General features: G+C 35.0%; 1 protein-coding gene across 1 annotated transcript; it reads left to right on the top strand.

Annotated features, from left to right (window-relative positions):
- The first annotated feature begins 5245 nt into the window (after positions 1-5245).
- OR4F88 (olfactory receptor family 4 subfamily F member 88) lies at positions 5246-6183 on the top strand. The gene is given in 2 exon segments (NM_001391563.1): positions 5246-5434; positions 5437-6183. Coding segments are annotated over 2 exon segments (936 nt in total).
- Positions 6184-14878: the final 8695 nt, after the last annotated feature.

Below are 14878 nucleotides of genomic sequence, written 5' to 3'. Positions count from 1 at the left end.
TATCCAAACTTCTAATATTTTTTTCTTCTCTTAATGCCACGGGAATTAAAAGTGGAGCTCCCATGATGAATGCCCTGGGGACTCAGGTCATGGAGCCATCAAGTGGTCACCAAAAGCTGTTGTTAAGTTGTTGTTAGAGCTGGAACAGTTGTGAGAAGCTCTAACCATATAGATTGAAGAGGGAAATACATCTTAAAAGGTCCAGTAATAGTGAAAATTCTGATTTATGGGGTGCTTCTTTTTGGTCAGGTAAGTGGGGATGTTATAATTTAAGTGAATAACCTGCTAAAATTATCAGCTATTTTCGTTATAAAGGTAATGCATACTACCTATTGCACAACATTAAAAATCAATCTCTCTTTCTCTCCTTCCTTTTTTCTTATCTCCATTTCTATTTTCCAATTCAACAAGCACTTATTGAACACTACTGCTGCCAGTCTTTCCACGGGGAAGTGCGAATTTTCATTTCAGGTGCATGAATTGCTGCATGTGCCTGGAGTGTGCTTTGATTTACAGGGAAATTTCTGGGTCTAGATTATATTTCACCAGGGACAAGAAAGGACCTTGGAAATTGGCTAAATATGAATAGCTTTAGACATGCCATATGTTCATGGCAGTTTCTACGGTAGCAATTGGTTTAAAATTGTATTGGAATTAGTTTTTAATAGGAATAAGATGTAAAATAAAAGTCTTTGCCAAGAAAGTATTATCATCAATTATCCATGCATTTATGTACATACGCATGCCCACATCTATCTAACCACTCGCCTTCTCTCCCAACCTTTCAACTCTTATGCAGGCCTGGGTTTATGACTAAGACACAGTCCCTGTTCTCAAAAAACTTATAGACCTAGCAGGGGAAACAGAGAGACTCAAATATAAATTATACTGCCATTACAAAAGTATTACGAGAGGTTTGCAGGTATGATGTGAGAACACAGAGGAAGAATAGCTAATCCAGACAGGAGGAGAGAGGGAGATGTCCTTGAGTAGATGTTTCATAGATGGAATTTTTGAAATGAGAAGGAATCAACGAAATGAAAAAGATTTGGGATACCTTTAGTGCAGAATAAATAGTATGGGTAAACCTGAGCATTCGTTAAAGAACAAGCAGCACCCTCATGGTTCATGAGGTTTGTGAGGTAGAGAGGCAAGATGAGAGGTTGGGGAGATGGGGTGTGGACAGATCTCAAGAGCCTTATACACCATGCTGAGTCGCTGGGAAGGTAGGAAAAGTTACTGAGGAATTTTGAGCAGTTAGTAGGTAAGAGAAGGCTCAAGAAATACTCTCTTGGTATAGGATCCTAGATGTCTCCTTTACAACCTTTATGATAGTCCTTCTGGCTTCTAGTTTTCTTTTCAATTTTTTCCTCTCCTTGTTTCTGTCCCTTCCCTCCTCCCTTCTCCTTTCTTTTCCTATCCCCTATCTTTCTGGTATCAATCAATTAAACAGATATATTTTTAGAAACTAGCAATAGACTGCAAAGAAAAATGAGATTTTTAGCATGGCAATGAATCTCTGAGAACATTTTCTAAGCGACCATTGTGATAGTTTATGACTAAACAGTTGTTCATGCATTTATAAAACTTTATTTCAATTTTTAAATGCTGATTTGAATGGTCTTGACATCCCCACAATCTGAATTTGAAGGGCTGTGCATTCAGAATCTATTTTGCACTTAAAAAATCATACTAAGTCAAAAGCATTATAAGGTTGTTTTAGACAATTTAAACAGTACAGAAATATAGAAGTGAGGAAGTTACATGAAAGTCACACATAATTTTACTTTTCAGGACTATTTATAATATTTGGTGTTCATTCTTACAGAATTTTTTATTCAAACACAAAATTTCATAATATTAATTGTGTACACTTTCTTGTTATTCAGTTAAAATTGAAATCTTTCCAGATCTGTATGTGTAGAACTATTCAGTTGATTTTAAGAGCTTTACAGTATTTCCTTGTAAATATGTACTAAAATGTGATTAATACCTTCACCATTGATTGACGTGTGTCAACATTGTATTATATGCTTATATGTGTATCTATTTGTAAATATATATGTATGTAAATACATCTGCTACACATACATACTATTTGCTCTTGTGATAGTAGTCTACAACTAGATTTGTACATTCTAATGAGTATTGTTGGTTCATAATCACTTCAGCATATATGAGTACGTTTTTTATTGAAATCTTGATCACACTGAGAATTGTCTTTCTCTTATCTGCCTCTTCTATGTTTATTGGTAAAACAAAATACAATGAAAGTCCTGATCATTGATGATGATGAGACTGGACATCAATAAATACGTTTATTTGCCATTTGTATGAGTTGATGCTGTTCCTGTTGTGAGTTACCTGTGCATGCCTTTCTACTTTTTAAAGTTAAATCTCTTCCTTGTGGAGTTAATATATTGACCTTTCTATCAAATATAATATTCTGTTTGATAACAGTTTTGTTCCCTTTGTATTGAACTGTATCACAGTAAGATATTTTGTATTAATAAAGAATTTTTAACATATGGAAAATAAAGAAATAATGAAAACAGAAAAAAAACCAAATTTCCTAGTACTAAGAAAAAAGATTTCAGTACTTTTTTAAACTGACTTTTGTATTTGTTTTTAAAGTATTTTCATTCATTTTTTACAGATGAGAACATAAGGAATGTACATTTTTTTTTATTCTAGCATGTCCGCATTTCTAATCCAAGATATGGCACACTCAAAATCTTTGGAAAGAGTTGATTATAGGCCCTTTTAGATGTCACATCCACTGCCATTTACCTCCCTTAAGTCCCATTCTCCCTTGCTTCATCCTGCTGTATTTTTTTACCAGTTATTGGCTGTGAAATTCTCCATCCGGTGCCTTTGTGGGAGGCCCTCCTAGAATCATTCCTGTAGTGTTTCCTTCTGGCTACAATACTCACTCGACATCCATAACCCTCAAGATTTCCATCCCTGCCTGGTCCAACTTTCCACAAGTCTATTCTTGGCTATAATGAGAGGATGGTTCTCCCACCTACTTATGCTGCTTTGTTGCTGAGGAGCAGAACTGTGCCCATTCAAGAGCTCGGGCACGATGTGGGGTAGTAAAGGGAGGAGGGATGGCATGAGAAAGAATGATTGATAGTGATGTGGGCTTGGAGGAAAGCTTGGTGGTGGAAGTGCAAGTGGGAAACCCAGGGTATTCAATTCAGGTGTGAAATAAGCCTCCACAATTTGGTTTGATTGTTTAAAGATAAACTAGTTTAGAAAATTAGATAAGAAAGAAATAATTTAATATATTAGATTGAAATCTAAAATATTGGAGCTTAAACTTCTTTGGATCTACAGAAAGAATTGTTTCATGTGCTTCAAAGTAGTTATTAGATAGAAATACAGAGATAAACAATTTATTAATAAGCAGTAAAGAAAAGCATTCTTTCTATTTTTTTTCCTAGATATATGTCTTAAAATGAGTTTACTATAAATTTTTTTCTTGTAACCATATCTTTTTTATTCAAATGTACATTATTCACATATTTCCAAGGCACTGATATTTGTTTCTATATATGAAGAATAGTGCCATTCCCAGTTGGAATTAAAATGAATAATTTAATTCTCTATCGTGAACATTTAGGTTATTTCTAATATTTCTTTTTATAAACATTGTTGTAATAGGTAGCTCTATACCCTAATTTTTAGTTCATCTATTGTTACTACACTAAGCAAATATTCTTAAGATGGAATTCTTGGTCATAAGTTAAGGAAAATTTTAAACTTTTCGCATCAGTTTTGAATGTACCTTCTAGACAGATGTATCAGTTTTCACTACGATTATCAGTGTATGAGAGTGTCTATTTCCTCACAGCCTTATCTATGATAATCAATTTTTTAAAAACTTTGAAATTTGTTGGTGAAAATAGCACCCCAAGGCAAACTTATTTACACTTCTTGGATTACTAAAGAGCGTTTTACTTTTCATATGATTATTGACTGTCAGAATTTCTTCTTGTTTCAAGAAAATAGTGTATACATGTTTTGCTCATTTTAAAATTGGTATACCACACTTTTTTCTTTATGTATTTGGAAGAACTAATTTCGGTAAAAATGATAATCATCTTTGTGATATTTTACAAACATTTTCCACAGTGTGTTTTTACTTTTAAGTTTACGGTGTTTATATTTCCTTATAAAGATATCAATGCACATATGTATATATACACTATTTTTATAATTTTATGTATAATATGTTTTGATTTTAATATTTTGGATACTGTCAATTATTTCCTCCCTGATTTGTTAATAGGGGATAGGCTTAGAATGAATTTTCCATCTTTTTTTTCTTTAAATATTCCTATACTTTCCTTTGGTTTGTTTCTCCTTTTAATGTTTCTCTGTCTATTTGAAACTTTTCTGAGTTTGCGTTGAGAAGCAAAGATCTGCATTTTCCAAGTTGTACGTGTTGTGCCAACACCATTGGTTGAATAGTTCACCCTGTCTACACTGATGTGATACGACCCCGGTGGTTTCCTGAGAGGTCAATCTAAGTTTACTACAGCCTTTTCATTCCATTCTTTATGTTGAAGCTTTTGAGACTGTTTGAAAGCACAAATATGATCAAGCTACTGCATAAAATCCCCAATAAGTGTCTATTGCTCTTAGGACATAAGGCCAAGCTCTTATCATGGGCCCCTGATTCCATCCTGTCTGGCCTGTTACTCCAGCCTGATCTCCATCATTCATCCTCTTGCCCCATGGGCCTTCCCTTCTCAGAGTCTTCGCACTTGTCTTTTCCAAAGTCTGGACCACCCTATTTATTCTTCCGTGGTAACTCTCTATTTAGTAGAATCTGAAAATCACCACTGTGATGAGTCACATTATTCTCCTAGCAGTCTGTACTTTTCCTTCAAACCAATTATCAGGGTTGTATCTGTATTTAAAAGTATTTAATGTCTAAATACATCATTAGCCTGTAACTTCCTAAAGTCAAGATCAGTGGTTTAGCTCAGTACTTGACATAGTTCCAGGTATTTGGTAGATATTCATTAGGAGTATTAGTTATTCTCCTTAAGTATATTAGCTGATTGCATAATTAATGCATATGTTTATCAAAACACATTATGGCTGGTAGTGAAAATTTCTTCTTCTTGAAACCAGAATTGATAAAAGCTTATATCTGTTTCTTTAAATATTAATTTTTGATAAATTCTTTAGTTATTATTTTGTTTTCGGTTTTAGGTATCATCAGACAAAGCCAATGTATGAAGCAAATTACTCTCTGTTGCCTGAATTTGTGTTCCTGGGACTTTCTACCTCTAGACCAGTGCAGCATCTCCTCCTTGCCTTCTCTGCAGTGTTATATACAGCAATTGTTCTAGGAAATCTTCTTGTTGTGTTTGCAGTGACCTTTGACCACCATTTGCATTCCCCCATGTATTTCCTTTTAGCAACCTCTCATTTATTGATTTGTGCCTTTCTACCTTAACTGTTCCTAAGATGATCTGTGACCTGTACTCCGGACACAGAACCATATCCTTCCAGGGGTGTATCATCCAGATATTTGTCCTTCACGTCTTGGGTGGACCTGAGATGGTGCTTCTCATTGCCATGGCCCTGGACCAAAATGTGGCCTTATATAAACCCCTGCACTATCTGACTGTCATGAGCCCATGGATGTGCATTTTACTTCTGTCTAGTGCCTGGGCTATAGGCCTCATTCACTCAGTTACTCAGTTAGCTTTTGTTGTCCATTTACCTTTTTGTGGTCCTAATGAGATAGATAGCTTTTACTGTGACCTTCCATGGTTTATCAAACTTGCCTGCACAGATACTTACAGAATGGAATTCATGGTTACTGCCAACAGTGGGTTCATTTCCATGGGTACCTTCTTCTTACTGTTTGTCTCCTATATCTTCCTTCTGGTAACCCTACAGAAATGCTCTTCAGGTTGTTTTTCTAAGGACCTTTCTACTCTATCAGCTCACATCACTGTGGTGATTTTGTTCTTTGGACCATGCATCTTTGTTTATGTGTGGCCATTTCCAGCAGTGTCAGTGGATAAGTTCCTTGCCATTTTGGACTTTATGATTACACCCATTCTGAATCCCGCCATTTACACATTGAGGAGCAAAGACATGAAGATGGCGATGAGGAGACTGAATAGTCAACTATTGAGTCTGAGGAAGATCTCCTAAATAACTCATGAGAGCACAATTAGTGCCTTCTGTAAGTACTATTGCATACTCAGATGTTGAATGTTATACTATCTTGAGACGATTTATTCTCTTTAGTTCAGCATCTCAGAAAAGCTTGGATCATTCATTCCATGTTAATGGTCAATAATGTCATTATGTATTTAATTATTTATCTAAGGCTATGTAAAATATTTTAAGATTTTAAAATACTGATAATACACTTGTTGTATGGCTTATTTTTACTAGACCATAGAATCTTGAAAAGTTTTATGTTTCCAGCCACAGTGATGTATTTGCAGAGGTTCTGGTATACACTGATATTTTCATCTGTCACTGGGTTGAACATATTCTCATATAAAGACAATGATTGGTGCTTATAACAGTTATTTTTGGCAAGCAAAGCAGGCTTGTTTCTAAGTTGATTCAAGTGTGCTGTTGCTTCTTTTCCTTCTATAACTTTATTACCTGTGCTAATATGTGTACTCAGTTACATGAATACAATTTTTGAAAGATATTTATTCTATTTCATAAATTAAATCGTAGATTAAATATTGTCTAATATTTATATGTGCAGAAAACAATAAAGTAGACAAGTAAATAGTTAAACAGCTATTAATATTTTGACTGACATTTTAGCATGTGGTCACTAAGAGGGCAAAATTATGTCTCCTTCAAGTCTGATTTTAACTGTTTTCTTTAATTATGTACTGACAGTAAAATGATATTAATTAGATAGTATCATACAGCCAAAGAGAGTAGTACTAGATGGATATTGAAAAATTGTTAAATTAAAGAACTCAGATGTAATCCTTTCCAACAATGGATCCAACACAGCACTGAACACCTCTCTGTTCAAGAATGAAGCTTGAGCTTTTAGACTTACAGGGAGCTCACAACCGCACAACACAATACAATGCCTTCTGGAAAGCTTTATTTGTTGAATTTTCATTTTTATATTGAGATGGAGTTTGTTTCTCTATATTTGATATTATAGCCCTCATTTTGTAATCTGGAATTATGCAGAATAAAATGTCTTCCATAGCGTCTCCCCCTTTCATGTTTTAAAATGGAAATGATCCTATTATATCTTCTAATTTTAAGGTAAAATATTCCTACTGAGGCTAAACATATTGAAACTTCAATATTTTTAGGGAAAAGTTCCCATTTTGAAAATGTCACTGTATTTATTTATTATGAGGCAATAATATATGTATTATTAATAATGTGTGTGTATACGCACATATTCCCTGACATAGTCCCGCTGGTACTATCTTTAAAAAGCACATTGATGACTACTACTCTATTTCTTATTTATGTCACTCTATCCGCCTTACTTTCCTTGCTATTCCTAGAACATGGCAGTCACGCTTGCACCTGATGGCCTTTGCAGTAGTTGTCGTTCTATCTGGGAGATAGTACTCCTAGTTTTCCTTATGTGTAATTCCTCCAGTTCCTTAAAGTCTTTGTTTAAATATTACCTTCTCAATGATAGCTTCCTTATGCTGGCCATTCAATTTAATACTGCAAACTTCTTGAACCTACATACTCACCGTGATCTTACTTTTCCATACTATTGATTTTTTTCCACTGTACTGATTAGCTCTAACACAAGAATGTACTTATTTATTATATCAATGTATAATGAGTAATTTGTGTTTCCCCCAGGTAGATCCTCAAAGATATGAGTCTTTATTTTTCTCTCTAATTTATCTCTTATAATGTAACAGTTAAAAAAGATGTGTAACATGTAGTCAATATCTGTGAAATTAAAAAGAAGAATAATTATGCTATATATTGTAGGCAATCAGAGTTCATAAAACATATGTGGTATTCTTTTATGGGTCATATCAATGTATTTTAGTTTGGATGTTGTGTTCTCCATATGGAGTAGACTTCAGGAATATCCTTAAGCTCATTTGATACAATAGAGTGACAAATGAGACAGCATTGAATATGTATAGACATGCCAATTATTAATAAACTATTCATGAGTTAGGGTGAAAAGAAATGGTTTATCTTCATCAGTTTTGAAAGTGTCGATTATAGTCAACAGGAGATATGTAAATGGTAAATCATCACTTGAAAAGCATGTAACATATGATGTCTTATTTAGTCAAGTAGATTCCATGTTAGCACAAAATTGAGTTATACCTCAAAAACAAAGTTGATGAGAAAGAATTAAAATATAATAGATACAAGTTCTGGTCAAAAGTGTGTTACTGTTTTTAGAAGAAAAAAATCCCTCTCATTGATACAACTAGCAAAGTTGGACAAAGTTTTAAAAAATATTTATCCAAGGAGATGAAAGCTCTGTACACTGAAAACTATAAGTCATTGTTGAAAGAAATTGAAAAAGACACAAATAAATGGAAAGATATCCATGATCATAAATTGCGTGAATTAATATTGTTAAATTGTCCATACTACTCAAATCCATTTATAGGTTAATGCAATCTGTATTACATTTCCAATGGCATTTATTATTAAAAAAAAAAAAAACACTTAAGCATCATGGGAGTGTGAGCTCCCCTGGTGAACTCTCCCCTAAATGATATAAGGAAAAGGACATTCATATCCCAACAGAGGACATCCACACAACACAAAAGATATCTGAGGAGACCCATGCAGCCATATGTCAGAAAGTGGAGATGCTGGAGCCCTTCTCAGAGGAAGTGGAGTGGGGTAAAAGAAAGGTTAGTTCCCTCCCCAAAAGACTGCTATTCGGGGATTGCTTGTGGCCTCTCAGTGGGAAGGAAGGGGAAAGGGGGCACTCGTTCATGGGAAAATCATAGATCCTCAAGGTCCCTTGCAGTCTCGAAGAAAGCCCTCTACTGAGGTGACTAGCTATCGTGGGGTGACTTCATTAAGCCAACACCCCAGGATAGCAGATACTGAGAGAAGAGCGAGAAGCCCCTGAATGCACACAGGAGAAGAAAGGGTCCCTCCCCCCACCCACCTAGAGCCTGGCTTCAGCACCTGAGATCCTGGTAGAATGCAGAGGGCAGAATATGCAGCACCTGAACTTCACCCAGTAGTGATAGGTGGTAATGGTGATCGATGATACTATAATGTGAAAGAACAAAGCCATGACTTCCAGCAGTATCAAAAATTATATTAAATCTCCATACCAGAAGGAAAATGACAAGTATCCAGAAATCAATCCTGAATACACAGAAATATATAATTTAAATGGCAGAAGTTCAAAATAGCTACCATCAAAAAACTCAACATGTTAAAAGAGAATGTAGAGAAACAATTCAATGAGTTCAGGAGCTACTTCATAAAAGATACTGAAACTATAAAGAATCAATCAGAAATATTGGAGAGGAAAGACACAATGAATGAGATAAAACAAAACATGGATTCCCAGAACGCTTGAGTGGACATCGTAGAGCAGTGAATCAGCATAATCAAGGATAGACATAGTGAAATGCTCCAGATAGAGGAGGAGAGAGAACTAAGCCTAAAAAGAAATGAAGAACGTCTTTGAGAAATATCTGACTCAATTAGGAAATGCAACATAAGAATTATAGGTATTCAAGAGGCAGAAGAGAAGGAGAATGGAGCAGAAAGCTTGTTCAAAGAAGTAATAGTGGAGAACTTCCCAAACCTGGGGAAGGAGATGGAAATCAGAGTGAAATAGGCTATCAGATGTCCTAAATATTTCAATGTAAAAAGACCTACTGCAAGGCATATAGTAGTGAAACTGGCAAAAGTCAATGAAAAGATAAAATACTATAGGCAGCAAGGCAGAAAAACGTAACTTATAAAGGACCCCTATCAGGCTTTCAAGAAATTTCTTAACAGAAACCTAACAGGTTTGGAGAGACTGGAATGATATATTCAAATCTTTGAAGGACAAAAACTTTCAGCCAAGAATACTCTATCCAATGAAAATCTCCTTCAGATTTGATGCAGAAATAAAAACTTTTCCAGATAAACAAAAGCTAAGGGAGCTTGTAGCCACAGACCTGGAATACAAGAAATCCTCAAGAAGGTCCTCATACCTGAAAAAAAAAGAAATAAAAGGGTTACAAACCCCAGAATAAGGAGATAAATAGGTAGAAAAAGTCAGAAAATTGAAGCTATACATAAGAACAGGTTAGCAAATACTCAAGTATAACATTAAAAATAAAGGGAAGGAAAACACCAAAAAAAGGTAATCTTGTCATTTTAACCACTAACTCACAACACAAGATGGAATAAAATGTGACAAAAACAACATAGGAGGGGAAGAGAGAGGGGTCTGAATTGGTTTAGTCTAAGGAAATACGAGGCCATCAGAAAATGGACTATCTTATCTATGAGATTTTGCATACAAACCTCATGGCAACCACTAAACAAAAAAGGAGAACAGAGACACAAATAATAAATAAGGAGAAAACTACGAATCCAAGCATAAAAGACTACACAACCCAATTGGGAGACCAAAAGAAACAGGATGAGACACAAAGGAAATTCAGGAGAACTAAAAAATGAGTGATAAAAGGGCAGTGTTAAGCCCTCATATATCAATAATAATTCTAAACATAAATCAATTGAATTCTCCAATAAAAAGACACAGAGTGGAGAGATGGATTAAAGAATAAGACCCAAGAATAAGCCGCCTTCAGGAAACACATCTCAGCTCCAAGAACAAGCACAAACTCAAAGCGAATGGATGGAAGATGATACTCCAAGCTAATAGCAAAAAGAAAAGTAGGTGTTGCAATACTTGTAGCATACAAAGTAGACTTCAAGATAAGACAGGTAAAGAGAGACAAAGAGGGGCAGTTATAATGACAAAAGGGACACTACATCAGGAACACACATAACACTTATAAATATCTATGCACCCAACACAGGAACACTAACGTATAGAAAGAAACTATTAACAAATCTAAAAGGAGATATTAACAATAACACAATGGTAGTAGGGGACCTCAACATTCCACTCACATGAATGGATAAATCATCCAGACAAAGTCAACAAGGAAGCAGTGGAATTAAATGAAGCGTTGGACCAGTTGGACTTAATAGATATGTATAGAAATTAAAGTCTAGGACCAGACAGCTTCCCTGGAGAACTCTATCAAACTTTCAAACAGGATTTAATATCTGTCCTTCTCAAACTATTCCAAAAGATTAGGGAAGACAAAACACTTCCTGACACATTCTAGAAGCCAAAAATCACTGATACCAAAGCCTGACAAGGACAAGACAAAAAAGGAAAACTACAAGCCAATATTGCTGATGAATATGGATGCAAAAATCCTCAACAAAATATTGGCAACCCGAAAACAGCAGTGCATCAAAAATATCACACATCATTATCAAGTGGGATTTACACAAGGGATGGTTCAATATCTGCAAATCAATCAATGTGATACACCACATTAACAAAATGAGGAATAAAAACCACATGATCATCTCAATAGATGCAGAGAAAGCATTTGACAAGATCCAATGACAATTTATGATAAAAATTCTTAACATAATGGGGATAGAAGGAAATTACCTCAACATAATAAGGGCCACATATGACAAGTCCACAGCCAACGTCATACTCAATGGGGGAAAACTGAATGTCATCACTTTGAGAACAGGAACCACACAAGGGTGCCCACTATCAACACTCCTATTCAACATAGTACTGGAGGTGTTGGCCAGAGCAATTAGGCAAGAGAAAGGAATAAAAGGAATCCAATTAGGAAATGAAGAACTGTAACTCTCACTGTTTACAAATGCCATGATCTTATATATAGAAAATGCTAAAAAATCCATCATAAAACTATTAGAAGTAATCAACAACTACAGTAAAGTTTCAGGATACAAAATCAACTTACAAAAATAAGTTGAATTTCTATTCTCTAATAATGAACTAACTGAAAAAGAACTCAAGAATACAAACCCATTTACAATCGCAACAAAAAGAATAAAATATCTAGAAATAAATTTAACAGAGGAGATGAAGGACTTGTGCAATGAAAACTATAAGACATTACTGAAATAAATAGACGATGACATTAAGAAATGGAAAGAGATTCCATGTACATGGATTGTAAGAATAAACATAGTTAAAATGTCCATACTAACTAAAGCAATCCACAGATTCAACGCAATCCCAATCATAATTTCAATGATATTCTTCCTGGAAATATAACAAAGAATCCTAAAATTCGTAGAGGGCAACCAAAGACCCCAAATAGCTAAAACAATCCTGAGAAAAAAGAACAAAGTTGGAGGCATCACAATCCCTGACTTCAAAATGTACTACAAAGCCATAGTAATCAGAACAGCATGGTACTGTACAAAAACAGGTTCACAGATCAATGGAACAGGACTGAAAGCCCAATAATAAAACCACAAAACTATGGACAGCTAATCTTTGACAAAGGTGCCAAGAAAATACAGTGGAGAAAAGATAATCTTTGCAATAAATGGTCTTGGGAAATGTGGACAACCACTTGAAAAAGAATGAAAGTAGACCATTATCTCATACTATACACAAAAATAAACTCAAAATGAATCAAAGACTTGAAGATAAGACATGAAACCATAAAAATCCTGGAAGAAAATATTGATAGTGGACTGACATTGAACTTAAGTGGACGTTTTTGAATACCATGTCTTCTCAGACAAGGGAAACAAAGGAAAAAATTAAAAAGTGGAACTTCATCAGACTAAAGAACTTCTGAAAGGCAAAGGAAACTAAGATCGAAACAAAAAGACAACCCACCAAATGGGAGAAAATATTTGCAATTCATATATTCAACAAGGAGTTAATCTCCATAATATATGAAGAACACACACAACTGAACAACAAAAAAACAAACAGCCTGATCAAAACATGGGCAGAGGATACGAATAGACATTTTTCCAAAGAAGATATACAGATGGCAAATAAGCACATGAAAAGATGATCAACATCACTATAACCTATAACTTTAAGTATCAAATTAAAAGAAAATTCTCACCTTTGTGTGTTGGAACATACAAAGAATGTGATGACAAGCCAATCTCTGGATAGGGAAACAATTAGTTTCATCTCCACCAAGAATCAAGTTTGAGAGACTTTTTTTCCTTTTGTCTGCTTCTGCTAGGAAGGCTTTCTTCTAATTTTCTCTTTTTTTCAGCATCTGAGCCCTCAGCATGGCCTTCAGTCGGTCTTCAACCCTGTTCAGGCTCAAAGCCCAGGCCACCGTTCTCTCCCAAGTTCACAGTTCTATTTGTAGGCTCTCTAGGCAATGGTATTCTGTAGATGTTCTCAGAGTGAGCAATGCTTCAGTGCTGGTTTGCTTTCCTGGAATGGAGCTCAAGCTTCACACTTGGCCTCTGGTGTAATTTTTAACTTCCTTTTAATATCTGTCATTAATTAAAATGTAATTTTAAATGATTCTAGCAGTTTTAGATGTTTTGTAAACAGAGGGATTCAGGATCTTGAGTGTGATGTACTGACAGTCACGAAAATCTTATATAATATTTTTTCAACTGAAATATAATCCCACCTACAAGCAAATGTGTATTTTAAATTATAAGTGGTTAAGATTCCTTTAATATAGGGTGTGCTATAATGTAAGACTGGGATGTTTTGTTTACTATGTAGAAATAGAGTTGGATATAATTTCTTAAAGAAATATTCTGGACTTGATTTGTGTCTTCTCTTGCATTTTCTTAAATTTTTAATGTGTTCATTCTCTTGTGATTTAATTATAGAGCTCTAATCCCTGCAATTCAATCATTCAGATATGTGAGCACCATATACTCTTGTATACTCTATTCTTTTTAATAGATATTATCTCATAAACGATGTGAATGTATTCCTTACTTATAGGTCAAATTGAGTATATTCTGCTACACTATGGTTATTTCATCCTTTCTTTATTCATTCAGTAAGTGTCTATGATACACTGTGTGCCAATATGTGCAATAGATACTGCACTTGTATGGAATTTATAGCTGAAAGACAAAGCTGACATTAACCTATAATTTCACAGTAATTATTATTACTTATTCAAAGGGTGAAATTAGCAATACGCTATAGTGAGTAAAATAAAGAAATCTAAACCTGCCAAGGATGAAAGATGTTCTAAAATTTAATATTTTATCTGGGTTTTATACTCAAAGAGGGAGTTAGCTGGGTGAAGAGATGATGGAAGATCATTCCAGGTGAAGGCAACAGCCTGGAAATATTCCAAAGATGATGTCTGCTGCTTTGGAGAACTTGAAAGAAAACCAATGTGATACAAACTTTATGAAAAAAAATTAATGAATTGTAACAAATTTCCAAGAGGCAGGCCATATTATGTAGGGTTTTGAAGGACAGTTAAGGATATAGAGAATACAAAACCAGCATCATGGTGGAGTGAGTTATTCCCTTTGCCTCTCCTCTTTAAGTTACAAACAATTGGACATCCATTGCCAAAAAGAGACTCCCTACAAAGCACAACAGAATGCCTAAGAGATCTATGCATCTATACACCTGAAGGTGGGTGACTAGACCTCCAGGAGGCAGTGGAAATAGGGGAACAGCCCCTTCCTATTCCCCAAGCATCAGCAATCCAAAACACAGATCCTTAAACTAGAAAGCAAGCCTGTGAACAAATGCTGCAGGGACAGATACATCACTTGCAGCTTAGCCCTTGCCGCCTCCCCCACAACCCAGAGGTGGTGGGTGGACTACACATCCTGAGGATTTAGGACACAGAGAGGAGCC

Source organism: Equus caballus, chromosome 1 (assembly GCF_041296265.1).
Source record: "Equus caballus isolate H_3958 breed thoroughbred chromosome 1, TB-T2T, whole genome shotgun sequence".
NCBI lineage: Eukaryota > Metazoa > Chordata > Mammalia > Perissodactyla > Equidae > Equus > Equus caballus.
The sequence above is the reverse complement of the archived record's forward strand: the minus strand, read 5'-3'. Positions and strand labels throughout refer to the sequence as shown.